The sequence below is a fragment of the Molothrus aeneus genome, chromosome 16 (genome assembly GCF_037042795.1).
Source record: "Molothrus aeneus isolate 106 chromosome 16, BPBGC_Maene_1.0, whole genome shotgun sequence".
NCBI lineage: Eukaryota > Metazoa > Chordata > Aves > Passeriformes > Icteridae > Molothrus > Molothrus aeneus.
The window spans coordinates 7,438,610-7,466,104 of NC_089661.1; the positions used below are offsets into that span (position 1 = coordinate 7,438,610).

The 27,495-nt window shown below is 37.9% G+C and overlaps 2 protein-coding genes across 2 annotated transcripts in view; both read right to left on the bottom strand.

Moving 5' to 3' along the window:
- The window catches only part of SNX29 (sorting nexin 29), a 98,243-nt gene extending 81,580 nt beyond the window's left edge, over nt 1–16,663 (bottom strand). The window contains exons 1-9 of the mRNA XM_066560742.1: nt 16,601–16,663; nt 11,088–11,152; nt 10,143–10,195; nt 9,599–9,723; nt 8,301–8,481; nt 6,746–6,816; nt 5,640–5,888; nt 3,271–3,640; nt 2,425–2,543 (exon numbers count right to left, since the gene is read on the bottom strand). Coding sequence (XP_066416839.1) covers nt 2,425–2,543; nt 3,271–3,640; nt 5,640–5,888; nt 6,746–6,816; nt 8,301–8,481; nt 9,599–9,723; nt 10,143–10,195; nt 11,088–11,152; nt 16,601–16,607 — 1,240 coding nt within the window. The 5' untranslated portion in view covers nt 16,608–16,663. The remainder of the gene's footprint in view (nt 1–2,424; nt 2,544–3,270; nt 3,641–5,639; nt 5,889–6,745; nt 6,817–8,300; nt 8,482–9,598; nt 9,724–10,142; nt 10,196–11,087; nt 11,153–16,600) is intronic.
- Nucleotides 16,664–17,961: 1,298 nt separating this feature from the next.
- TNFRSF17 (TNF receptor superfamily member 17) lies at nt 17,962–19,490 on the bottom strand. Its single transcript, XM_066560743.1, has 3 exons — nt 19,370–19,490; nt 19,106–19,237; nt 17,962–18,319 (listed from the first exon to the last, which is right to left on the bottom strand). Exons 1-3 carry the CDS (start codon nt 19,482–19,484, stop codon nt 18,063–18,065), a joined length of 504 nt encoding a protein of 167 aa, XP_066416840.1. The 5' UTR covers nt 19,485–19,490; the 3' UTR covers nt 17,962–18,062.
- Between the last annotated feature and the right edge of the window lie 8,005 nt (nt 19,491–27,495).

Here is a 27,495-nt window from a genome sequence, read left to right on the forward strand (position 1 = left end):
GAAATTCTAGAAAATAAGTTAATGGGAAATAAAGTTATGTCAGAAAGTCTATGGAGGAGAAAAATTATTTTTGAAGCTGTAGAGTTTACTGAAGCTTAGTTCCTAAAATACATAATCCATTTTTGTTCCAAGCAACTGCATTTTGATGGAGGCTTTCTCATTTCTAGCTACACAGAGATATGATATGCCCTGACACATCCCTGGAGCGCTGCAACAGATTAATACTGAAAACACATATTAACATACAACACTATAGATTATGGTATCTCAAATATATATATATATATGTTTGTGTATGTGTTATTTATTGGTTTTAAAACATATAAACCAAAATATTGGGTTAAACTATGTATTTTACAAGACCTCATTGAGCATATTTTAACAAAAAATATCACAATTATAGTGAGCTTGGCAGTTAGTGGGCTGGACTGCCCTCAGAATAAGCTAATGCATGTTCCTTCTGCCATCATTCATCCAGCACAAGTGCAACTCTCAGAGTCAAGCAAACAAGTGCCTAAGGCAGCTTTCAATCTCAGCAAATTGTCAGTGTGGCTGAGGAGAGGGTGCCTGGATCCCTGTGTGTCCCTGACTGCTGCCACTTGGGCTGTGCAGTGGGCACTCAGTGCAGCCCTGCCTGCACCCTCCATCAGCTCCTCCTGCTCAGAGGTGAGACCAGGAGAGCACACACTGGGGTCTGGGGGGCTTCCCTAGCTCTGATAACTGAGTCCCTTCACCAGCCCAGTGCTGGATCACTCTCACTGCATGACAGACCACAAAGAGGGACAGAAGGAGGACTGAAAAGATCTGTCCTGTGCCCAGAAGGGATCTGAATGGGCCTGTTGATCATCACCAGTAGGCTGAGCATTGCATTCAAAACAGTTCTGAGATGAAGCAAATGAAACAAGGGACTTTGGTGTCTTCTTAGCAAGGGTAAGCCCCTGGGACAGCTGTGGATAAGATGCATATAGAAATGTACAGATGTGCTCTTTGGTCATCTGCCTCCAGAACTAAGTGTTGGCTTGCACTCCTGATTTTGGATTTCAGATCAGAACCCCAGCTCATGCTCCTGATGCCTCGTGACATCAACTGACACCAACTGTGAGTTCCATTCCACACACACCCCCCACAGACAGGAATGGATTCTTGTATCCCAGATTCCAACCTGTGGATGTTCCCCAACAGTTTCTGGTTTGTACTGAAGAGATCACAATGCCACAAACTACTCAATGTTTTCTAAATCCATTCCTTTGTAAATTGAAAAATATGGCAGCACAAGAAATAAATTTTAAATGTCCTTTTTTTTAACCACTGGTATTTCTTATGAGGTACATATTTTAAAATACAGCAGAGGGCAGTGCAGCATTATTTTATGATTCACATTTTTGTCACTGAACTTACACAACTGAATTACGCTCTCTCACAGCCTTCAATCAACAATCCATTTAAACTCTTGGACATATAATGTGTATGCAAAAAATATGAAATGTACTGCAATTAAAACATTATTTGAATACCACAGACAAGTTTTTAAATGGTCACTGAAATGAGCATACCCAAAGTTCAGTGTTATATGAACAGCTAGACAAATATCAGCAGGGTGAAGGGGAGGGCTGGTGGACTTTTTTGCTTGTTTTTGGTACTAATACAAATATTGTAAAAGCACCAGGCCTTCTTTTCCATTCCTTTAACCATTTTTATTGCTTGTTTCAAATAGTCCACATCATTCTTGAAGTGTCCCTCACTGCCTACAGCTGCAGCTGAGGCCACAGCAGAGCCAATGGAGCTTACATTTACAAATGACACTCATGCACAGCTCTGTTAATTCACTATCAGCTTGTAACCTGCAGAAAACCATTTGAGGATACTGGCATAGGAAAAATTAGATGTGAGCTGGCAACTGGTGCTCACAGCTCAGAGAGCCAGTCTTAGAATGAATGATCTCTGCAGATCCCTTCCAACCCAAACCATTCTACAATTCCCACATCCTTTTCTGAGCAAGTATTTCCTAGTCAATCATTCCTTAGCTGTGTTTCAACAATTAACAGCTTCCATTGAACTGCTTCCAGCTGCTCTCTAATCTGTCAAGATTAATTTGAATTCAACTTCTCAAACACACTTGGAGCTTCTTGCAGCTTAGAGGTATCTAGAAAACCGATATGGATACTTTTTATACAACTATCCTAAACTTCAATAAATACAAGACCACAGCTTAATCCCAATGAAACTCTGGGTTATTTTGACATTGATAACTCCCCCTAACTAAGTAACTACTCAAATGGAGAACTCTGATTCAGAACTAGAATAAATTTGAACTTTTTATCCCAGTTGTGTAGTACCTGCTGTGTCTGTACAATCCTGTTATTTCTTACCATTGTCCCATGTTAGAATAAATGGTGCTGGAATTCTGTGGATTCAAATGCCCACCTGTTTGGGAGTAAGAGCCAACAGCACTGACAGGAAACAGAACATCTGAGTCATCATTCAGGACCTGCAGAGGACTCCAGCTGCATATCTGAGAATTGCATGTGACTATTTCCCGAGGCCTATTTAGAACAAACAAACAAACAAACCAATCTATTTATACAGCCACTATTACTGTTCATAATGCTTATATTTCTTTCAGAGATACCACTGCAAGAAAAATCTTTATTTCAATCTGCCTGCCAATTTCTTGGTCAGCCATACATTAATTCATTAAAGACCAGACATTCCAAAGCAGAGGAGACAAGCAGCACTTGCCTTTTTCTCTAAACAAATTTCTGTCAGAAATAAAGCATATCAGTATCTAAAATTATTCTTTCTCTCTCAGTTTTGTCCTTCCTTGTTGAACTGTCTACACTCTGATGTAACAAGCTTACTCTGTTTAAATACACATCTTCATTGTAAAGCCTAAATAGAATTGCTATCATACTAAGAATAAGGAAACATCAAGTAGGCCAGAACTATATCCTGGTTATATCATGTCACAGTTTTAACAACTGAGAACTCCAAGGAGAACAAGAACTCTGATATCTCAAAATCTGGGGTTTCAGTGAAACTTAGAAGCAAAATATCATCACTGCAGTGGCCCATATTGTTTAAACAGTAAAAAGAAGAAAAAAAAAAGGGGGGGTGTGGAAAAGGTGGGGGAGGAGAAATAGGGAGAGAAAAAAAAAAGAGATAAAATCTACAGTTCAGTTCAACACATGAATTTCCAGTAGCCATAAAAGAAAGGGAGGGGTGGAGGGGAAGCATGGAAAGTTGACCACTATCTCCTGCACCAATACTTACTTCTCAGAAGCTTCCGTTCCACCTTCTGTGCCTTTATTTCCTAATGATTTTCCATACAGCTCATCCTCATCTGCATCTTCATCATCAATGCTCTTCACATCCAGTTTCTGGTACTCATACTCTCCATTCATGAATACTGAATTGTTCTTCCACGAATGGTTACTTTCACTCCCATTCAGATTTTTTCCCAGAGTGCTTTCAGATGAAGACAATGCAAGAACTGAAGATCTGTCTACACTCTCCTCTGAACTTTCTCCTGTCATCAGAGTCTTTGTGCAATCCCCCAAGTTTTGCTCATCTTCCTCTTCATCAAATGAGATAATATTAGTCACCCTCTTCTTCTTTTTTCGATCTTTTTTGTATTTCAAATCTAGTAGTAATATAAAGTTTTTACACAGTTTAGAAAAGAGAAATAATATACGAAACCTTTTCTTTTCTTAAAAGAGCTCACGTACTAACTTACTCTAATCAAGAAAAAACCACTTAGATCTACATGGCATTCATTATCTTTCCATACACATGAGCTTTTAAATCTCTAATTACCAGCTTTATTTTAAGTCTTACATAATTCAGATTTTAAAAGATATTCTGGAGATGCATTCATAACGTGATTCAATTGAAACTGGAAAAAAAGTTCTACAAACCCATGAAATTAAATTTAGAATAGTAAGTTGGCCTTCCTGTCACTTCCTCCTATGGACTACACCCAGTATATAATGCAGAGCAAGTCTGCACAACAGAGAAAACATGAAGCACTTTCAGAGGAAAAACTGAAAAGAACAAACTCACAACACAAACAAAATCAACAACCTGCAATCAAATAGTTTTGTCTATACTCTAAAAATTGAATAGTCAGTTTTCAGCTAATTATCTCTTGGTCTAGAAATACACTGAAATTCTCTCTGATTACACCAGATGTATTCAGTGACAGCACTTATTTTTACACTATTACCTATTCTCACTGAATCTGATGTGCTTCTGAAGCTAAATGCAAAGCTGAAGCACTCCAAGAAATATCAGAAATCATTCACCAAGACACCTCACACTGGGACCAAACTGTTTTGTTTAATTCAAGTCCAGCTGTTATATATCCACAAAGCACACTAACGTACTTTTAAAAGGATGTTAAACCCATTCTGGTTGCAAACAGAATTACAACAAAGAACACAGACTTCAATGGAAACATCTGACTTGCTCTAATGTTCCACATATAATTGCATTTGAACAAACTCCATTTTTTTAAGTGGCATTTCACTGGAAGTTGTACCTTTCATGTTGTGCATACACATGTGCTGTACACACCAGGTACATCATGCTGTGCAGTCACATGCACCATACGGTCAATTACTGCCTTTCATCCTGCAAGGCTACTCTGTACTAACAAAGTTATCCCAAGTCAAGGATCACATACAATTTTAATCTCATTTAAGTGCTATACAACAAAAGCTTTACCACAAGTTTTTAGAACAAACTGTGTTTTAAGACAAAGTCTATTTTGAATGCCAATAAAGACCAGATTTTATCTCAGCTTCTGTTCCTACCAGATTCTCATGTGGGGTTTGTGCTTTTTTCTCATAACCAAAACAGTTTAGTGCCTAAATTCAAACTTTGTTCCTTAATTGAAAAGCACATAAATCTTCCTGCTGTTTTATACTTTTAGAAAGCAAAACAAACTTTTATCTCAAGTTCCAGAAACAGAGATAATAAAATATTACTTTGGTAATTTTGGAACAAAAAATGTATAATGAAAATCACATTATCCTTGACTGATTTCAAATAATAGGAGATTAAGACTTTGGGTCTTTGTTAGTAACTAACATCATACAAGCTGGTTGTAAGACTAAGAACTCTAAAGGTAAAGAGTGTATGAGTAAATCTTCATTTAGGCAATTATCTGCTTTGCATAGGAATTCAGACTGTAAACACAGTCACTACTTGAAGCAGATTATAAGCTAAGATTTGCATCTGATATTTAACAAAATATATAAGTCACTGTATGTCTGACTGGCAAGGTGGCAAAAGACAACATTAAAAATGAAAAGTCATTACATCACAAACTTTAAAGCATAATTTTGAGAACAAGAAACTAAAATTCAGGTCACAAGCAAAGCTCTACCAATAAAACAGTTTAGCTTCCCTCTCACAATGATACAAGAATGCTGAAATACACAGTTACCATCCAGTATTCACACCCAATATTTCCAATTTCATGCTTTTTAATTACCCTCTCAAGTGATTTGAATGCACAGCGCACTTATTTTAAGACTTCTGCTCTACAATAGTACATTAAGAGTAAATTAAAAAGTTATTTCAATACACTTGAATATTTCCTAAGTTTCTGAATGGCACTAACATTGATAGAGGCTTACCAGCACTGACATTCCTGGGCAGAACAGGCAGTGGGTCAGAGTCCTGCTCGGGTTTGATAAGGATGGAGACGGCAGACGAGGCAGTGATCTCCCGCAGGAGGCTGCTGACACCCTGAGTGGACTCCTTCAATAAGGAGGTCACATTTTGTGTGGATTCCTTCAACAAATCTGACACAGTGGGTGTGCATTTGCTCTGCCCATTTAAATCCTTATTATCAATGTTGATAGCAAAAAGAATGGAGTTCAGACCTTCAGAAAAAAGAAAGGAGAAAAAGAGACCAGAAATGCACCATATACTTCATATGCAGGTTATGAACACAGAAGCTAAGGATTAATGAAATTGTGACATTGAAAACATTTTTCCCAAAATTTCCCAAAGTTCCCAATGCATGAATTCTTATTCTTTCATGTACCATTCATTCCTTTCTAGATTATATTCAAGCAATCAGTTCTGAATTCTTCTTGATGGCTGTTCAGCTGCACATTAAATAATCAAAAAGTACTGAGAACTCATTTATTTATAACCTTTTATTTAAACCCATTTCACTGCAACTTTACTATTTGTGGGTTCCTATATTCTATTAGCAAAAATGCACAAGAACCATGCTTGCAGAATGAAGCATGTGACCATGTATCTGAAAAAAGGGGTATAAAAGGTAATAATACATCACTTCTGTGGATGAACTCTAGAAAAGTAAATTACTTGTTACCATTCCTTAATCTTACTCTCATTATCTGTATTTACCTGCAATTTTGATCTTACTATAAATTCTATCATTACTCTTTTCCAGTCAGGCATAACCCACTTTGCACTGGTTTTAAGTTAGTCTTGACTGCTGAAGAGTTAAAATTTTATGTGGAAATTTTTTTAATTGTAGGAAGACCAGATCCAGGATCCTAATAATCCATCAATTCACAGCATAAATTGGCATAATACCTTGACTGCTCCCCCTGACTGTGCCTCTGACACATGTTCTCCACATAAACAGAGTGTATTAGAGAAAATACAGTGTATTAGAGAAATCCTCCCAAGCAGAACAGACACATTATCCCAAAATGCAAAATCTCGTTTTCCAAGAGCAGTTATACTGAAGAGAAAGCCTTACCAGCTGCCATTGTAGGGATCATGCTAGAACGTTCTTCATCCATCATAAAAGACCAGTCTTCATAGAAGACACTGTAATTTAAAGGAGAAAAAAAAGGACATGCAGTGCTATAGTAATATATACTTCACTTCCAAAAGAACTCTGAAGACTAAGTCCTTTTATCTTGAGCAAGCTGCTCTGGTGGTAAGGGCCCCTGCCCATGGCAGGAGGGCTGGATTACACAATCTGTGAGGGTCCTTTCTAACCCAAATCCTAATATTCTATGGATCTGTGACCTGTTTCAATGTCCAAACCCACACCAATTACCCTAAATAGTTAGGGTGAGCTATGAATTTGGATGTAAAAAACCACTTTTTTTCACTGTGAACACATAAATTCAGTTGTGCTAAGCCTGGTTCTTTCTAGTAGCAGAATGCTGGTTTTTTACTATCAACATTCAGTTGATGAAACAACAAAACAGATAGCAAGAAAACCCTCAATCTATATAGTAAACAACTCTGACAGATTCATTTAAAAGTTTCTAAAACATATAACTGGGGATGTACACTGATTCTGTAAATTCCATTGGAATTCAGGTAACATTTAAGTCTTAAAAACTCTGGAATGAATCCTTTTAGAAGTAGCATTACAATGCAGTGTGATGATAATCCTGATACTGTGCAAGTATTGCTACAAGCATGAGAATAATTAGTGATACAGCAATCCAAGTCACTAATTTCCTAATGGTTTTCAGACCTTTTTCTTTATTTCATTTGCCTTTATTTGATTTCTCCAAAATCTGTTTTGCAAGAAAGCTACAGATGACTGGAACAAACTAGAAATGAAAAGGAGATACTAATGAACTCAGTTCAGGCAATAATCTTATCCACTACATCCATTATTCAATGCAAATGAATAAAATGCCTTTCTGCTGAATCCACTGGACTTGATCAAGTGGTTTGAGCAAGCTCAACAGCTATTGATTAAAAGAGGAAAATGCCTCAAGTTTTCATAAAGAAAAGAAGTTGAAGCCATATGAGGAAAAAGGCAGGAGTCAGTTTATGAACTTAAGTGCATTTTGCACTTCCAAAGTACTTTAGGATTTCACAACGTGTAGTGAGTTATTCTCAGTAACTGTAACAAAAGCTTCACAAACTGCTACCTAACCACTTCTGCAGCTGCAGCTCCCCACTGCTGCACTGCTGGAGCTCTGCAATTACAGGATCTCCAAAAGGCAACAGGCAATTACCACTGATGACAGACACGGCTGCAATTGTGTACTAACTATTTTAGTGGAATGAGAGAGGCACCTTCAAGTGTGGTCTCCAGGTTGCAGTGAGGAAAATTGCTGAAAGAACAGGGAAGGGATTTAGGGAAGAGCCCACATGTTGATATAGGCACAAGTTACTACTTAATGGCTGACAAAAATTAAAAAAAAAAAAGTTAAATTTTAAAAGTGACTTGACAGGCATAGCAATGAATATGGGGTACTTCTACAGCCACATTTGGTTGGTTGCCTGGGGTTTCAGCCATTGTCAGCACATTTCCTGCACTACAAAGGTGTCAGATGCAGTACCTGAGGCGACTCTTATCTGCAAGCAGCATATGCACGTATCTCTCCAGGGAATGCTCATTCAAAGCACAGCGCAGCCAAGCCCGGCCTCTGCCAATGTCGGTGGTGATGGCCTTCAGAGAGTAGAAGCGCTGCAGCTCGTGTCTGTTCAGCACTTCTTTCACATAATACCAGAACACTGGCTCTGGAATTAGGGATTAATAACAACAATAATGACAACCACCCTACTAAGAAAACCACTAAGCTCATACCTGAATACACTTACATGTAAATTTATAAAACAAACAGGTAACAATATAACTTTGAACAAAGGTGAATCATTTACTCTCCTCGTGCAACCCACCAGTTAAATAAGTTATTTATTCCTACAGAACTCGGGCTATTTAAGCACTTAAAACTTTTCACTTCATTGAAAAAGCCACACAAATTAAAGAATTTGACCTGACACTTTTACACAGAATTCGCATTTAAAAGCACATTTAAGACAGTATTTTATCCACAGGTTCATATGTTCAACAAGAAACATATTATGGAAGGGAAAAGATTTCTTTAGAACTCTATGTTACTGCTGACATGAAATGTTGGGAGGCAGGTCCAAAGGAACTGGTAGCTCCAGAATTTGCAGACATGCAAATAAGGAATTCATATTACTTTAGAAAACAGAAGTGTTGCATTCTAATATCTTTTTCCACTAAACACTTTCTGTGCACTTTTCCCAAATATTGATAAAAACTGATCAGTTTTTAGATCAGATAGTTCTGATTAAAGAAAAGAGAAACATCATGGTGAAGAGAAAAATAAAGGAATCTTTTTTTAAATGTAGACAAAGTAATAAAAACCAACCCAACCAATACAAGCAATATAATTTTTTGTTCTAAAATTACATCAATAACTAGAAGTTAAACATACCTGACCTATATAGAATACAGCATTTAAAGAACTGAGTAAGACAATGTCAAGAATGAAAACATTGTTTTAAAAACTTAACACCAAAATTACACAACCCTGATCCCTGCCAGAATTCAAAAGAAATTTGCCACTATACATGATGCAACTGTAGGAAGTGCAGATTTCCTAACAGCAACATTTCTAGAGAAACTTGGAATGTAAATTAAACTAGACTAAGAAGCAACAGTCATTTCCACTGCTACTTCTACAACACATCAAGTGTAAAGTATCCTACCAACAATCCTACCAACAATTGCAGTTTGGTGCAATGCTTCACACTTCTTTTAGAAATGATATCACTTGACTGAACATAAGAACTAATTAAAACAAGATAGCTGCAATTAGCAACTTACCTGTTTCAGTTTTGCTGGAGAAACCTGCTGCCTGTTTGATTGCTGCTGCTGTCAGTGCCAATCCCCGGCTCCTCCTCAGGCCATGCTGGAACACAGCTTCAAACTGAGCACACAAACAGGTCACTCTGCAAGAGAATTTTTAATGAACTCATGAAAAAATCATAGTGAAAATCAACTATGTCTCTATACAGCAACTTTATTGCAGATGTCTGAATAGGAAATGTAAAGTGAACCATTATCTTATAAGCAGTAAAAGATCCCTCCTATGCAGTAATCTCATTATTTGCCAGCAGTGTAAGCTACTTATACCCACAGTCTCATCATAATGATTGAAAGCTGAGGCTCGGGTTACATTCAAAAGAATTGGCAATCAATTTGAGAAATCACCCTCACCTGCTGGAGGGGCTGTTAATCATGTTATTTCAGCTTCAGATCACCTACCTTTTATGCAATGTAATTTTTTGAGCATGTCAAATATTTTATGCCATATGTTTTATGTCATTATGATGCAAAATCTAGGCATGTAATTCTTAGACTATTTTACCTGCTATCTGAGTCTGAAGCAATTTCTTTTCTTCCTCCAAATCGTATTTGACACTGCAATAAACAGATTTTAAGAGATTTTAAGAACTTCTAGTTACACTAAATAAATTCAGTTTTCTCAACTATTTCTACATATGAAACAAAGTCATACCAAAAAAAGGAAGCAGCACAAAATAGAGCATCGCAAAATACAGCCTGCATCCAAAAAGTGCTCTAGAGCATCGTGCTACACTAATGGGCTGGCCTTGCAGTTCAAATAGATCCTTGCTAGCCAGGGCAACACACCTGCAGCTCCTTCAGTAAACTGAAAACTGAGTGGAAATTACCACTTTTGAGTTTTAAATGTGCACCCACAAAACCAAACATCGCTCCTACCCAGCTCAGCACTACAACTACAGAACCACTCTTTAAAAAGCATTTCACTGGCTTACTTGTGAGGAACACTTTTGCCTCTCAAGCTCTTCCAAATTGACTCCAGTCTATGAAATTCTACTTGCTGAACTTCACAATGACACAAATATAGACGTATATATAAAAATCACAACTTTATATGTATTTTAACCATTCACTAAAAATCTAGGGCAAAGAAAACAAGCTGCTACTCTAAAATGTTAACTAAGTTAGACTTTGCAGTACATGCAATTTAGTTCAGTCATATCAGGATTACAAGAACATATACTTCTAACATATACTGTATAGTATTACATGTATTTAAAATACATCTATTACAAATATAACCTGTCCAGAACAAAAATTTTAAATAAATACTACACAGTAGTTCTTTGCAAGCAGACAAAAACTCAGTTGTGCCATGAAAGCCACAATTTCTTCTTTGTATCCTTTTCTTCCTTTTCCTTCTTTTTGTTAAAGGGAAAGCAAAGACAGTCCCTGCTAGCAGTGACATCTCTGAGTAAGCCAGTGCAGAAATGTCTGTTGGACTTCTCACCTGTTTAACTGCATCCAGCAGCCGTTCCAGAAGAAATTGTCTTTTAGTGTCGTTGGTCTGTGAACCTGAAATCCAACAAAATCATATCATTTTAAAAGAAACTGGTTTTTAAAATATATTTGGGCCAACACAAATGTCTTTCTTTTGGACCCTGAAAACTTGCTTCCCATGCCAATTATTCCACTAAATTAACTAATGTATTTTCTCTAAGTAAAATGATGCAGTATAAACTATGCTTTGAGGTTTCAAGTAGTCCTTCTCTAACAGGCAGCAACACTGTTTCAAATATCATCTTGATTCTTATTTTAGTAACATTTTGAAGATACATTTCACCAGTACCAAATACAGAATAATTATTCAAGCTGATGCACAGCTTGCCCTGAGCTTCTTAGCACAACTACCAGTGTAGTACAGCATCACACCACTAGAAAAGAATGGAAGACAAGAGTGAGACACCAGGAGTATCTTCTTACTGTCAAACCTTACTGCAGAAAGAGCTTTAAGTCAGATGAACAGAGAGTAACTGTTACAGTAAATCCCTTAAAATTTAACTACCAGCATAATTCTTCTGATTAACACCTACAAAATCTATTTTGTTACTATATAAGGAACTATGCAAGACAATCTTTAACTTCTCAAACTATTTCAACAATAACAGAATACTTTGCTTTTCGGAATATCCTTTATAAACTGCCATGAATATGGTAAAATTTATTCTTTGAGATAACTTACATTGCTTCTGTAATTTCTTTATTCTCAGTTTAAGTTCAAAGCATCCATCAGAAACCTCTGTGAGCTCTCTTGGGTTTAAATCATTCTATTCTCCTTTCTCTCTCAAAGAACATACAACTAATGTACATATGGACTGAAAGCCAATTATCCAAACTCTGCAGGAGCAAATTCCTCCCAACACTGAAAATCAAACACCACACACTAGCAAAGAGAGATGACATCAAAGATATGTGCTTCCTCTTGCTATCCAGCAGTGTGAGGTCCAAATCCCAGAATTTCCTCTCTTTATAATCCCATTCAAAACAGTTTGCTTTTAAACCAGCAGGACACAACAGAATTTGTTGAAATTATTCTGCCTTTAAATATGTATACTCATATAAATATACATTATACTGATATAAAGTATTCTATATCTTCACATTAATCTATATTAATAGAATTCCTATTCCATATGGTTTCATATAGTCATTAAACAGAAGAAAACCCCCACAGTCTGCCAGAATAATGAAAACAACAGGAAAAACATGCAAGCATAGCTGCTAAGCAAGCTTCTCAATGCTGGTTTTGCTGATTACAGGGCATTTCCAAGAAGTTGCACTTCTCATTTTGAACTCTGACTCAAAGTGTGCAGACATGTGATGTGTGAGGTCTGGGGCTGTTAGTCAAGCACTCCAGTGCACACAAACAATGTTCAGTGCCTGACCAGACTCCAGGCTCAAACCCTGCACCAAATGGGTTTTAACTTCCTAGCAGCTATGCCAGTCATGGCAGTGTGAAGATAAGGCTAAATTCATATCATCCCTACCATTCCACCTTGTGCTCCTTCAGAGATTACAATTTATTAAACAATACTCAATGTTCTTACCATGCATGCATTGCCAAAATGGAGATGTATACATGCCTGTGTAGCCATTTATAATAAATCACATCACCATAAAATAAGGAAAACAATCTCAACTTTCAGAGCAACCTTCCACATTCAGTAACACTGAATATATACAACTCTGCAGATTTTCTCTGTTGTTTCAAAACTCATTACTCTTAGTCTTACACTACCCACATACCTGCAAGAAGAGGCACAACACAATATTTCTCTTTATATTAATAGCTTGAGACAACATCAGAACAAATGCATGCAATTAATAATTTCATGACCAGAAAAACATCTATCAAATGAAAATATTAGTAGGTGGACCAAGTTTGTCTTCCAAATGCAATAAATGTTAGTTTTTAAATTCAGATCTCTTTGGACTCTTTGTATCTATTTGGTAACTGAAATGGTTTGCAACTAGATTCCAAACCAATATGATTAATATAAAAAAATGCATAAATACAAAATACCTACTGATGTTCATTATACTAATTAATGTTCTAAACCACTAAAGCATGTGATACCAAATCTCAACTTTACACAGACTGAGTGCAATGAGTATTTTCTCTTTATTTTACTTGTAAATTTGCACTACTAGCAACCATGACTGCAGGAAATTACAACCAATAATTCCTGAAGCAGTTCAGATCACCCTCACCACCAACAGGGCTATAAGGCCATGGAATGTGTCTGCTGAGGCCTTAGCTGAGGTTTCTCTTCAATGCAAATCCTAAATTCTTTTGCTTAACAGAAATTTTACAGGTATAAGGAAAAGAATATTCACTGAGTCTGTTTTAAAAAAAAAAAACCTGAAAGATTAGGTTGTGTCCCTTTTCATGCTGAGGGTATATTTTTCTTTGTAATAAGCCTAGAAAATATGGAACTATTTAGTGATGGTTTTGTTTCCAGTAGGTGGAAGGTAAAAATACATCTCCACTAACTCTACTGAATATTTAGTTCTTCCACATTTTCATTTTCTAAACTGAGTTTTCAGGAAAAAAAAAGGCATATTTTCAGACAAAAGCACCAATTAAGTGTGATCAAGTCCATTGAGTCTAAGCGTGTATTACAAACTGACTAAAATACCCTTCTCCTTATTCAGAATAGCAGTAAAAACTCCAGCAACACACACACAAATACAAAACATAGAATGCATAAAAACAGCATTACTCAGAAAAAGGCTGTATTTAGACTATTGCAATAAAAAAGGAAGTTCAGACGGAACTCTAAAAATAATTGTGAAAACATAAGGATAAGGTTGAAAAACTCAGAAACTTCAAGAGACTCCTCCCACCAACATCTACTCAGTCAAAAAGGGTTTAAAATAGGCTCAGGTACTGCACCTGCCTCTGTGACCCTCTTCATTTTCTGTTGTTCAAGGCCATGCTTTCCTATTTTTAAAACAAACCTCTCTCCATGCTCTGACACAAACATCCACACCTACAAACTGGCACCTAAGTAAAGGAAAGCTGGATTTTCATCCAGTTCTTCCCAGGTAAAGCCCTCTTCAGCACCACATGCAGCACATAAGTAAAATAAATACATCTCATATTGCTCTTCTATAACTTGCATTTATGTCCTGAATGCAACATTTCAGACTGCAATCCCTTTTGCTTGCACTAATGCAGGTTCTGATGGCACAAGTTTAAAATAAAACACAGACCTAATTTAAATGTTACCTTATACTACATTATTATGATTCTACTGCTTACTCCCCCCACCAGGAGTTGTATTTTTAAGTTTTTTGAAACTGTCATTAAACAAATGACAACACCTCCAATTCCTGAAAAGCACATAAACCTTGTATCCTTGTATTATTTGCCTTTAAAGTTTAGCCTACTCAGCACTGTAGAATAAAAGATGAGTATGTAATTAGTAAGCAGCATTAGTAATATTAAGGTGAGGCTTACATCAACAGGAATTTACCTCCACATCCACTAGAAATACAGAGTAGCTAAAGAAAATAAACATTAACCATAATTATAGTCACTAAGAAGTTCTTCCATCTATATTTTAGGAACACCTATGTTAGTTAAAAGGGCTAAAACTGGGCATAGAAGTAAATACAGGCAGTGCTGTTACAGGCACTAAAAGAAGGGTATGGTTGAAATTGATGAGAGGTTAACATTAGCCATCTCCCTTATCTGAAACAAGCATGATACTGATATCTCAGATATTGCTCTGTTTTGATCAGTTTGACTAATATTATTCTAGAAAAATACTGTATAGCATTGTGTAACAGTAATGTTTGTCAAAGTGCAACATTAGGGGTTTTTTTGTTACCTTGCTAATTGAAATCGTTGGAAAACCCCTAAAATTCTTGGCAGGGGCTACCACATGAGTGGTTACTATGCAATTGAACCACTACTGTTAATGTCACCCTAGGCATTACTCTATTTTAAGTAATGAAATGTTTCTTTTCTCATAAACATGTATCTCTTTGTTGTCTTAAAAAATATTAAAGGTAACAAAAATAACTACAGGATGAAGCTTTAGGCCACATGAGGTGTTACCTTGCCTTATGAGTCACAGAATCCAAATAGAGCTCTCAAAGATTAGTCTCCTAGGAAGATTTAGGCTCTAATTTGCATAAATTTGCACAAGGCTATTCCCACTTTGAATTTGAAGGGCTGAGGTTTTCCATATGAAAATGATGACTCTTACAAATTTTGTAATTAGGATTTAGTCTATATTGTGCCAAGATCTGAAACATTTGAGAAACTTTCTTTTCCCATGCTTTGAAAGATTTCACTGTTACTTGCATTTTTCACAAGCAGTTTCCCCATTTTAATCTCTTTTTTTTGCCTCATCTCTTCCACAAAAATCTTCTATTTTCTTCCTACCATAAAGGTGAGAACAAAACAGAGAAAAATACAAGTGAAGTGGTTTTAATTTTCAGTTCACTTTCAGAAATGTCTGCTCACCATAAAACATATAGCATTTAGTTACTCCAGTTAACTCTCAGTTTTTTTCTTACTGCCTTTGGCAACAAAGATCACCATGTATTAGATCAGGGTGGGAGATCAATGTGTGATCCAGTCCTCAGGTGCAGAGTGTTGTCTGCAACTTCCATTGCTGAAGATGTACAAACAAACTCACCAAAGTTTTTACTGAAGCACCTCCCTTCTCAAAAAGCCCCAAACAAACCCTTGCCAATGTGTTTTAATACATATTAAATAAATACCACTTATCCTTTAAATCAAGAAAAGTCTATTAGAATTTTCATCTCTATCCTAACAAATATCTCCATGCTTGCCCATTCAAGTGGATCTGCTTCCTCCAGTCCTGTAGTTTATGGGTCATAATTCTCATGCAAAGCTTCAAGTATTTCCTTGACAAACACGTCAAAAAGCTCAGGATTTAGCACACATTTACCCTCAAGATTCAGCACACCCCCCGCACCACCCCCTCTACCACAGAAATTACCGCATCCAGAGCCATCCTCACCGGGACTCAGACAGGGACTCAGCAACAGGGCCCTGTCTCCACAAGCCGTGGTTCTCACCTCTCCCACCGACAGCATGCTCCTGAGCTCATATTTTTCATTTTTTTAAACTCCTATTTTCTCTTGGTCATTTATTTCCTCAGGAGTATTTCCTCTGAGTTTGCAGAGCTGAGGCAACACAGATGCCCGAGCCCAGCATCACTTGTGCTGTGAGCCAGTGTCACGCTCAAGGGCAGGACTTAGGATTTAAAACGGGTTAAAACACCACTTTGGGGAGCCGGAACGAGGAACGGGGTGTGGAGATAAGAGACCCAAGTGTCCCGTGCCTCAGCACGGCACCAGGGAGCACCGGGGGGGAACGAGGGCAGGGCCACTCCCGCCCGGGCCCCCCGGGCACCTCTGCCCGCGCCAGCCCCCACAGCGCCCAGCGGGCCCGGGCGGAGGGGCCGGCCCGGCCGCACTCACCGCTCATGGTGCCCGCGGGGCTCCGTCCACCGGAGCCGCCGCTCTCCCGCACAGCCACGGCCGGGCCGGCAGCCACCGCCCGCCCCGGAACCCGCCCGGCGCCCCGGAAGGTAAACACGGCCCCGGGAGCGCCGCGGAGCGCGTCCCGGCCCGGGGCTCCTCAGCGCAGCCCCGCGCCCTCAGCGCGCCCCGGCCACGGAGCCGCCCGGCCCCAGGTGGGCAGAGCCGTCCTGAGGGGCAGGAACGCGGCACCGCGAAAGGAACGGTGAGAAAAGTGGAGATAAAGTGTCCTCTGCTGCCGCATATGCTGTGCAGGGTGGAAGCTCGGAAAGGCTTGTTAAATAAAAACAAAAATATCATAATAACAAATTTCTTAAGTCTCCAGGCCTGTTTGAGAGGTGTTGGCCCTCTGTGGCCAAAACCACACAGAGCACCTAACTTCCAACTCGCTCCAAACCTTGTGTCATCCTCCTAATGATGCTGTAACTGATCATTCGTGAATTTCATGCAGTGAAATACTTCAATTCGTCATTCATGCAGGAACCCGAAGTAGAATGTTAGCTACAAATAAAGACAATTGTTGTTGTGGTTGTTGCTTCTGTTGTTGCAGTTTTCCAGGAATAAAATTGTGGCCTAATATTAGGAAAGTATCATTAATGCTTGCAAAGCAAGGTGACAGAAATATATTCCTAATTTTAGGCCACAGAGTAGTCTAGCATGACTAATCACCTATCCTTGTAAATGTAACAAGGGTAAGTAAAAAAAATGAATAAAAGAGAAATAAATCTCAGTCTGAAAACACTTGGCTCTGAAAGGAAAGCCTGTACCACCAGGAAATACATGGGATTGCAGGGACTGCAGTGAAGGCCAGGAGCTGGACTTCAGTGACTCTTGTGGGTTCCTTCTGACTCTGGACATTCTGTGATCTGTGCTCCCCAGCACCACAGCCTCCCTTAGGGTGACCCAGTGACATCTTCTGAACCCAGGGGCCTCCATTCTCTACAGGGTATCCATCTTTAGAACATTCCTATTTCAAGTGCTGAAATTACTCAAGACTGGGGTCTTCGTTTCTGCCTCTTGGGACAGTCCTTATGTACCATCAAGTAATTTTTGGCACAAGATCTGGGTCTAACATGAACATACATATTTGCAAACTTGTTTATTTTGTATATATCTGCTGTAAGTAGGTACAATCTCTAAAGGCAGAAAAAGCTGTCCTATGTAAGGACTTTCTGAAATTAAAAATTCCAAAAACTAGTGAGTTGAGTGCCTGAGAATAATGTAGAAATACTTGACTAATGAAGTACTATAATTAGAAATAATGACAATGTTAATGCAAGCACAATGGGAGATCTCTAAGGATGATGTACTACCTTCTCCACTGACTGCAAGTATTAAGGTTTACAGCTATACTGGAATAACTCATTTATTACTACTCAGTACAAAAACACTTCCCTCCCAGTCATCCAACACCCAGAACATAGTTGCAATAATCAAAAGATTTGGTGGTAACTAGAACAGTAGCTCGTTCTTCAGTAGCTGGTAATGGAAATGAAGTTTCACAGCCAGTCTGAGGTTTCACCAAGCCACAGTCACTGCAAGTGCATTCTTCCACTGAATACATTAATGTTTCACTTGGAAGTGTGCGTCTAATTTCTTCTGTGTTCACTCTGCCTTCAGTATTAGCCTTGAGAATATTGTTCGGCTCCACAGAGGTATCTGTAAGTATACAGAAGTTAATTTAGTACATACATCATGCTATACTGAACAAAGAGCTGTTAAAGATCCAAATTTCATTATGGTCCAACTATGTTCTAACCTCAGTGAAAATTTTAAGGTATAGTGAAAATTTTAAGGTATAGTAAAAATTTTAAGATGTAGCTTCATATGATAATCTTTTATTCTATGACAATACAACCTTCTACTTCAGAATAAGCATTGAAGTTATTCAACATGTTTTCTAATCAGTTATTATTTAGTGTCTGAAAACTCACAAATATAGTATTTGTAAAATGGAAAAAACCTTTTTTCACCTTCACAAATATACCACACATGCTTCTCAGAGACTACAATATAAAATAAAATTATTTAAAGTCTTATAAAATGAAAAGCTAATATTGAATGTGTATCCTCTGCCTGGGAACAATTCCTTTTGCATTCAGAGGGTGAAACCCTTATGAAGTTTTTTGCTTTTAAGTTTTCATAAATGATTTCTCAAACAGCAGCAAGTAAGCCAGGTATGAATATACAACAACACAATCCTCATGGGATCCAGAACCAACAAAGAGAAATTGCTGCTTTTGCAATTCAACATCTGGATATTTATTCCCTAATAACTATGATAATTTCATGGAGAATATTTGAGGAATACCAAACAATCCAACAAAGACCAAACAATCCAATAAAGACAGTCATGAGAATCTGGAATATGTACAATGTTTTTACATGTTAAGAGTAGCTAAAATGTACAATGATCTAAAATTATTTGATGAAGAATTTATTCACCTGTGTTTTCCAGTTTTTCTTTTTGTTGCTTTAGGTGCTTCCATTTAAACAAGACCATTAAGGTAAACAGAGTGAATATTAAAATCAACCCTATGCCCAAACAAATCCAAAGGATTCCACTTGAATCGGTACCTTGTGAAACAAAAGAGATGCATGACATTAATCATAAACAATAACTCACATGTCCAACACATCAAACCTGAGTACAAAATCCAAGATGAAGATGGCCAGCACAGGCACAGATAATGGCAGAAATGTACTTACTCTTCTCACAGGAGTTTTCACAGGAGGGCGGTGGTGCCCTGGAACACCGCAGGTGACAAGGAGTACAAGAGAGCAGCAAATTATCAAAGTATTCATTTTTGGGGCACTGTGCCATCAGGAGCAGTAATTATGGAACTACAAAGCCACAGAAAGAGTGTAAAAGAGCAAGGATCTTCTACAGAAGGCTTCTCAGTTCTCAGTTTGAGCAACTCTAAGAACAGCTAGCAGTAATAATGGACTTCCATCATAGCTCCACTACATGGGATCATGTTACAGAAAAAAGGATTTAACTCTGAAGCCCCCAAGGAATTACTGTTCCTTTTTTGACAATTCACAATCTTAGAAAAACTGAGCAGCTGCACCAAGATAGTTTTCAATGTAAATTTTGTCTGAAACAGGAAATGGTTATTTATAGAAGATGTTTCTAGAGCAGGTGCTAAGTACTACAAACTGTAGAAAAGAAAGATCTCCAAGCAGGAGTTCATAATAATTGTTCTTGTCTCTAAAACTGGGTGTTTTTTTCATGGTGACTGCTTCTCAATTCTGAATTTGCCTCATTTATCACCTATTAGGGCTTGGTTGGCATTTTTACCTAGTTCATTTTGGGGGTTTTAGCTATTTTTTTTGCTTATAACCATATTTCTATGAAAAAATTAATAAGATTACATTCTAATCATGAAGAAGTGCTACATTAATATTTTACAATTTTGATTCAAAACATTATCTGCATTTTTCACTTATTTTTCCATAATACAGAACTGTCATTGGGCTAAAACTGGAGTACCCAGCATGGAAAAGTAAGTTTTATAGGATGTCTTCTTCCCAGCCAGGCAGAGGTATACACAGTGAATGTAACATTTCTGAGTATGTATTTGGTCTTCTCACAGAAAAAATAAAAAGCTTTGACTACAGACTGTCACAATGAAAGTAGTTTACACAGCTAACTTGTATCTTGATGTTTTATTCTAATAGAATTGATTTTAAATACAAAGTTAACTAATTTCTAGCAATTAGCAGTGTTAGAAATTACTTAATTTCTAACAAGTAGCAATAGCTGCCTCTATCCAGTATCACTGCCACAGACAGATCAGAATTACAGGCTCTCTTTCTTTATCATATTTAAGCTAATTTCCTTTTTGACTACAGATATATAAAAGGAAAACATTGTATAAGGAGTTGCCATTTCAAACCACGTTAATATGAGACTTAGTTTCCCACAAAATGCACCACGTGGGCATACACAAACTGTTTTTAGTGGAGCAGTCTAACAGATCTGTGTTCTAGCAGATGGAAATGCTTATTGTGGCTTCTGCACTTGTTTCTGTGGGCCAGGTGCACAGCTCAAGGCTTTCCATCACAGGCTTTTCCCCCTCTTCAAGATTAGTGGATAAAGAGGAATTGATGAAATCTGATTTAGGTGTGACAGAAGAAAATAAGGGTAGAGACTGGGGGTTATGCTAAAACTTTCTCTATGAAGTCAGTGCTGGTGCTGAAGTCATAAAACTGGTTCTCCCCTTCCTCCATAATCACACTCTGGAGGAAGAAACCTCAGTTATGGATGCAATACCATCCTTGGTTCTGATGAAGCACCATTTATGCACAGAGTAATTTCAGGTTTTGCTTTTAAGATGCTGTTTAGCCTTTCCAGCCATAGAGAGGACAATCACATTCTCAACAGTGATCTCAAGATACTCCTGAAACCACTTCATGATGTTCATGATACCACTTCATGGTACCCTGAGGTACAGAAAGTGAATTTCAGGACAGACAGGCTGATCCAATTCTTTAAGCTTTTATCCACTGACTTCTGTGAAAGATCCCAGCCTTTGCTGCACTCCTGGGTTGCTGTTTCAGGGGTGCAACCCCTTACATTTGTCTTTGTTGACTTTGTTATGCACTCCTGCTCCACGTGTTGCTGTGATGTATCCTACAACTGATACCTACTCAATTTGATATAGGTACTATTCATAAAAACTGTAAAGGGACTTTGCAAGAGAAATGTTGATCTAAAAGCAAGGAAAGAAATAACAAAATGTGCCTGTGTCTGGAGACCACCAAAGATGTGGTTAGATTATATACAGATAAGATGATTAAATGTCTTGGTGTTAGTGAAAGGCATAGTCCTGCTCTTCACTCTGTGTACTCTGAAACATGAGGAAGGGCTGGAGGGCTCACCTGACCACATGGCAAACAGCTTTAATTCATTAATCCAGTCAGTTCATGGAGTTTTACATCCTAGGCCCTGGAAAAAAGACCAGAAACAAACATAGAAAAAAAAAAATATATATATAAATAGCTGATCACCTACTGGCAACATGCAACTAAGTCCACCAGAGAAATCCACATTTGGTGAACTAATGCACCAATGTCTTAATTTGAAAACTCTAAGTACAGTAGAAATTAATTTATGCCTAATTATTTGAGATTGTATATATAGAATATTAAGATATTGTGGCAGAAATGCTTTCTCTCACAGTTGGCCAGAAAGTTTTCCTATATGGCTGGTTAGAGTTCAAACATATTTCTTGTAAGACACAAAGTAATTACAAAGTAGTCTCATGTTTTCAGTCAAACTCTAGGAAACTTCCCCCCAAGTAAAAGGCACAGTGCAGCTCATTTCATCAGAGCTCTGGAGAATGATGCTGTCTCTTACAGCAATACTTCTCCATCTACAGTTGGACACCACTATTTCCCAAAGCTTGCAGCCTTTAAGGATAAACTAATTTTTTTGACAGATGTGCCCCAAACCACAAATCCTTGCTAATTAAGCAATACATTTTTCATACATTGGAAACTGGGCAGCAATGACAGTAAAGGGTCTCTACTGTGTCATTCCTTTAAGCAACCACCATTCAAGTCCCAGCCTTTTTCCCTTAGCTGTACACAGTGCCAGTGATGTATGCAATGAAAAAACACAGGCAACAAATGGTTCAAAAAACGGTGAGGAATTATGGTTGTCATGGCCTGCTGCCTTTGTTTTCTGCACATCCTAACATTCAGAAGTTCTTCTCCTCAAGGGCGTGAAAGCAAGCATGTAATCAATCGATCTTGATAAGCAATAGATCCCACTGACAGATCCCACTACACATCTAAAGCACACATTATTTCAAAATCTATGTCCAGGAGTAAGAAAGACATTTTCTAGTTGAACAGGGTTTTTGTGCAACCTTCAGTTTTGAGTAATTTTGATAGCAAGGGGCTAATATTAAAAAAAAAAAAAAAAACCCAAACAAACAACCCTTAAAGCACTTTTTTGGGAGAAGTGTGCTTTAATATGAGATGCCTTATACCTGAATGGAGAAGCTGTTTATAAAGTAAAATATTGGATTCAGCCAACGAATGAAACAAAAACCAGAAGCATTGAGAATAAATTCATTAAGTGACATTAAGGATATTGTTACTTAGAAACTGTAGTTATGTTATGTTAAGATTTGTTCCATTGCCTTGAATAATACACATTAAATCCTCTGAGCAGAACACCAATTTTTTATATGTAGACTATGCAAACACACAAAAAAATGAGATGATGGTATGGAGTGATGGTTCTCTCACAGTGATATTTACCTTTAGGGAATAATAAATATATGCCTCACTTACCAGTAAAGTTACAATTCAGCTCTTGTTCCGTTATGGGATTTACAGTGCTTGCACTGGCTTCCCAAACAATTACACGTTGATGCTAATAAATGCTCTCTTCTTTTAATTTGATTTTGCTTCAAAAGGATGGCAGAAATTTGCAGAGTTGGACAAAATAAGAAAGGATTTATCAACTACAATAATCATTTAACCATAAATCACAAAGTATTGCCAGGGAAGTATTTCTGCAGTTACATTACTGTAACTGAAATTCAAAAACTCCCCAAAATATCCTCTAAGAATGATTCAGACAAGTTAAGTTGGCCTGCTGAGGTTGGCATCCTTACAGAGAGCAATGGGAAAAAATGCAAGAAGAGAAGTATCAACTGCAGAAACAACAGGAAGAAAAAAGAGAAAAGGAAAACCAATTCTCAGATTTGTTTCTAAAATGTTTGTTCTGTCTGACTCAGGAGTGACATCTGGGGACAATTTCTAAAGACCAGTATAAATTATATTTTCTGATCGTTATTTAGAAGAATGGTTTTAGTATTGACAGTTCTAGTAGGGTATCAAATTGCTGAACAGGATTTCAAGAAATCAAATAATTTTTACTGGTGAAGAGAGTACAGGTGAAGGGAGCCCAGCAGAGCAGGAGCTTTGGAGTTGTACACAGACATGCACAAATTCACATTGGAGCTGTACATAGACACACACAAATTCACATTGGAGCTGTACACAGACACACACAAATTCACATTGGAGCTGTACATAGACACACACAAATTCACATTGCAGTTGTACACAGACACACACAAATTCACATTGGAGCTGTACACAGACACACACAAATTCACATTGCAGTTGTACACAGACATGCACAAATTCACATTGGAGCTGTACACAGACACACACACAAATTCACATTGCAGTTGTACACAGACACACACAAATTCACATTGCAGCTGTACACAGACACACACAAATTCACATTGGAGCTGTACACAGACACGCACAAATTCACATTGGAGCTGTACATAGACACACACAAATTCACATTGGAGCTGTACATAGACACACACAAATTCACATTGGAGCTGTACATAGACACACACAAATTCACATTGCAGTTGTACACAGACATACACAAATGTTTCTGACCTACAGCCTTCTCCCAAGGGAGCAGAACGCCTCTAGTTCCATGTTGCTCTGGCAGAAAATGGGCGCACCAAGCACTGAACATCCAGCCAGAGCATTTCCTGCCATGAACCCAAACTTGACTGTTAGTTTTGTTAAACATCTGGAGAAACTCAAGAGTTCCAGAAATCCTTGTCAGTTCTCATTTGTGACATGTTAAATTGATATTACATTAGAGAAATCAGTCAAGAAAAATTTTATCTTTCACTGTTTAATTTGAGAAAAGCTATTGTGTCTAAGCCAAAATAATAAAATGAGAACTCTGGATGGAAAATCAAAGTAAGTAATATCATCCTGTCAATGATTAAAGATTGAAATTCATCTGTCACAGAACAATAACTTGAGATCTGTTTACCACACATAACTTAAACAACAAAGTTTTGTTCTGGCACTGCCTCAGGGTTTCTCTGTTGAAGCTTGTGCCAACTTTTTTGCCTGACTGTACTTCAGAAATTCTGCTGGCACAATTACATAGCACTTACCCAGAGAAAGAGGGTTTTCTGCTAGGACTATAACATTCCCTTCACAAACAACATTAGCTAGGCTGACAAAGGAATTCTTCTGGTTGTATAGTTGCTTCTACATTGATGGCTTTGTGCTGGCACAGCTCTTTTTTTCCCACTCACTAAGGCAACTGACCTACACTGTCAAATCTTATACTACAGGCTTGCTCTGATCCTCTCCAATTCTCTAAAGCTATTTACAGAATAAATCCCCCCCAAAAAAGTCTCTTATAAATCACCTCACCTCAACAATTCTAAAAATCTGTAAGACCAATGTACATACCAAAAACCACCACATTTTCTTCTCAAAAGTTATTGCACTTCAAGGAACAGCAGTATAACAGACAGTCATCTCCTAAAACAGTGTTAAAACTTTCTGAAACGGTTCTTTTCAGAAATCCATCTTTGTGAAGTGCATGCTTTGACTGTATGGCTGGGAGGAGATAAGCTGTTCTAGGAATGGGGTACACACTGCTAGTAAATAAAAGAATGGAGCTATTAAAGGGTTCATCATGTTCATTAACTTTTACAAGCTGCAGAGAACAATGCTGCTCCTAGACAAAATATTGTTTAATGTCATTTGCACACAGAGCAAAAACAAGAACAATGTGGATTTTGCCTGTTTGGTTCAGCACATTTTAATTAGACCACAGCTTTGAAAAGAATGATGTTGCTGGTGCTACATTGAGTATTTCCAAAATGGATTAAAGAGCAAAATAACAGAAGAGAAAATGTTCCTTTAAAATAGTGATTAAAATAACAATAGTATAAACACAGTCAATTAAATCACAGACAGCTTCTGTATCCCCCACTGTGTTCAAAGCTGACTTAGCTAGGAACCAGCTCATGGAACAGAGGAAGTGCACAGCCCAGGAAAGCAGTCCTAATAGACTGCAAACCCTTGGGGCAAAGAAGATACCTTTTCATTTTTCTGACATCCCACATGCGCCAGAATAGTTATGTAACCACTAAGGACAATGCATAGAAAAGGAATTGTGCAAGCAAGTTTGGATTAAGCCAATGCTTGTTAGAATGCCAATGACATTTTTGTGTTGGTATAATAGCTTTTACAGAATGTAAATATAATTTATTTCTTAATGTGAACACATTTTGTGTTGCAAAAATAATCTCTTACATGCTACTATTTTAGTGATTTTGCAGGTGGACAAAATAAACTGAAAATCATCAGTGACATAATGCCAACAGGAGTATTGGAGTTACAAAAAATAAATGTGCAGGAACAATTATGAATTATGTGAAGTGTTTGGCATACGCTAAAGTCTAACATAAAATTTTGTTCTGGTAATTTTAGCCAAATTCTCTAGCTGTTCAGAGGTTTGAATAACACACATTCACTTTTTTCAAATTCTCATGTACAGCATCACAGTGTCAATGTGTGCTCTCTCTCAAGACAGGAGGGAAATTGTAATTGATTCAGCCACCACTACTCCAGAATAATTCCCCATGCAAATTGCTGTCTCTGGAATAAGAATACTGGCACAGAATACTTCTAGAGTAATTAAGCCTATTTAGAAACAAGCTCACTATTTCATTCTCACAATTCCATAATGAAGTAATTATTTTCTGCAACAATGTTAACATGTTAACTAGCCATAGAAGAGCAGCTTTAAAAATCCCATGATGCTGTTATTCTTCCTTCATAACAATATTGCCATTCTGCTTTAGTCATTACTGAAACTAAAATCTTAAGGGATCTCTAATGGACAACATGCTCCCTCAACTGGAATTCCAGAGAATTAGGAAGGTGAAAAGAACGTACATGAAAATCCCACATGGAACCAGTTCTCTATTTCCCCCTCCCTTGAGACAGACAGCATGGAAAACTGTCCATGTAAAACTTAAGTGTTCCAAAACTCTTGCCATATTTATAAAGCAGGAGATCTGGCCTGGAGTTATTACAGCATCCAGCAGCTCCTCCATGTCAGGGAGTCCCTGCAGTCAGAAAGGCTGGGAATAAACAGTGTGTTAATACCCAGCCACTCTTCATCATCTGTGCTCCAGCTCCTCCCCAGCTCTGTTCCTTTCTCTGGACATGACCCAGCACCTCCATGTCCAGTTCTTGTCGTGAGGGGCCCAGAGCTGGACACAGCACTCGAGGTGTGGCCTCAGCAGTGACTGTGACTGTGCTGGTCCTGCTGGCCATGCTGCTTCTAAGGAAGCAAAAGGTTAATTTTCTAATCAAAATATTGCTGATCTAAAAGAAAGCATAAAAACAGAAAAACAGAGGTCTGTATTGTGCTTCACAAGATTTCTTTTCAGCTGCTTCAGTATGATGCCTCCTCCCACCAACCCTACACCTGGCTTTCACATCTCTGAAACCACAATCTCTTTCTCCAAAATAGATTCCCTCCTGTCTCTAACCTTCCTAGCCCCAGCTCAGCCACTGTTTACATCATTTAAGTGATCTCACTCTTCCCTTCCTTGGATTTGCGTTCTTTGCTCAGCACATTCCTTCCACATTAAGCAATCCCTCTGCTATTTACAACATTTTAACTGTCACAGGTTTATAAACTACACACAGGTTCTTCACAATGTGCATGCCTAAATCCCCATCTTTGTTTCTTTTGAGCTTTCATAGCAAGAAACCCACACACACAACAGTTTTGACAGAAAAACTACTTACCTAAACTACTCTCCCACTCCTATTTTTCAGCCTGGAGTCTCAGGGTAACAAAACCACAGAAGAAATTCTGTCTAAGGAGGAGCTGCACTGCCTGTGCATTCAAAGAGAGGCATTGTGAACAAAGATCCAACAAGAACCCACCTTACACATCTCTGAGACCTAAACAATACAGGGTAACTAAGCAATAGATGACACAGCTGAGAACTCTG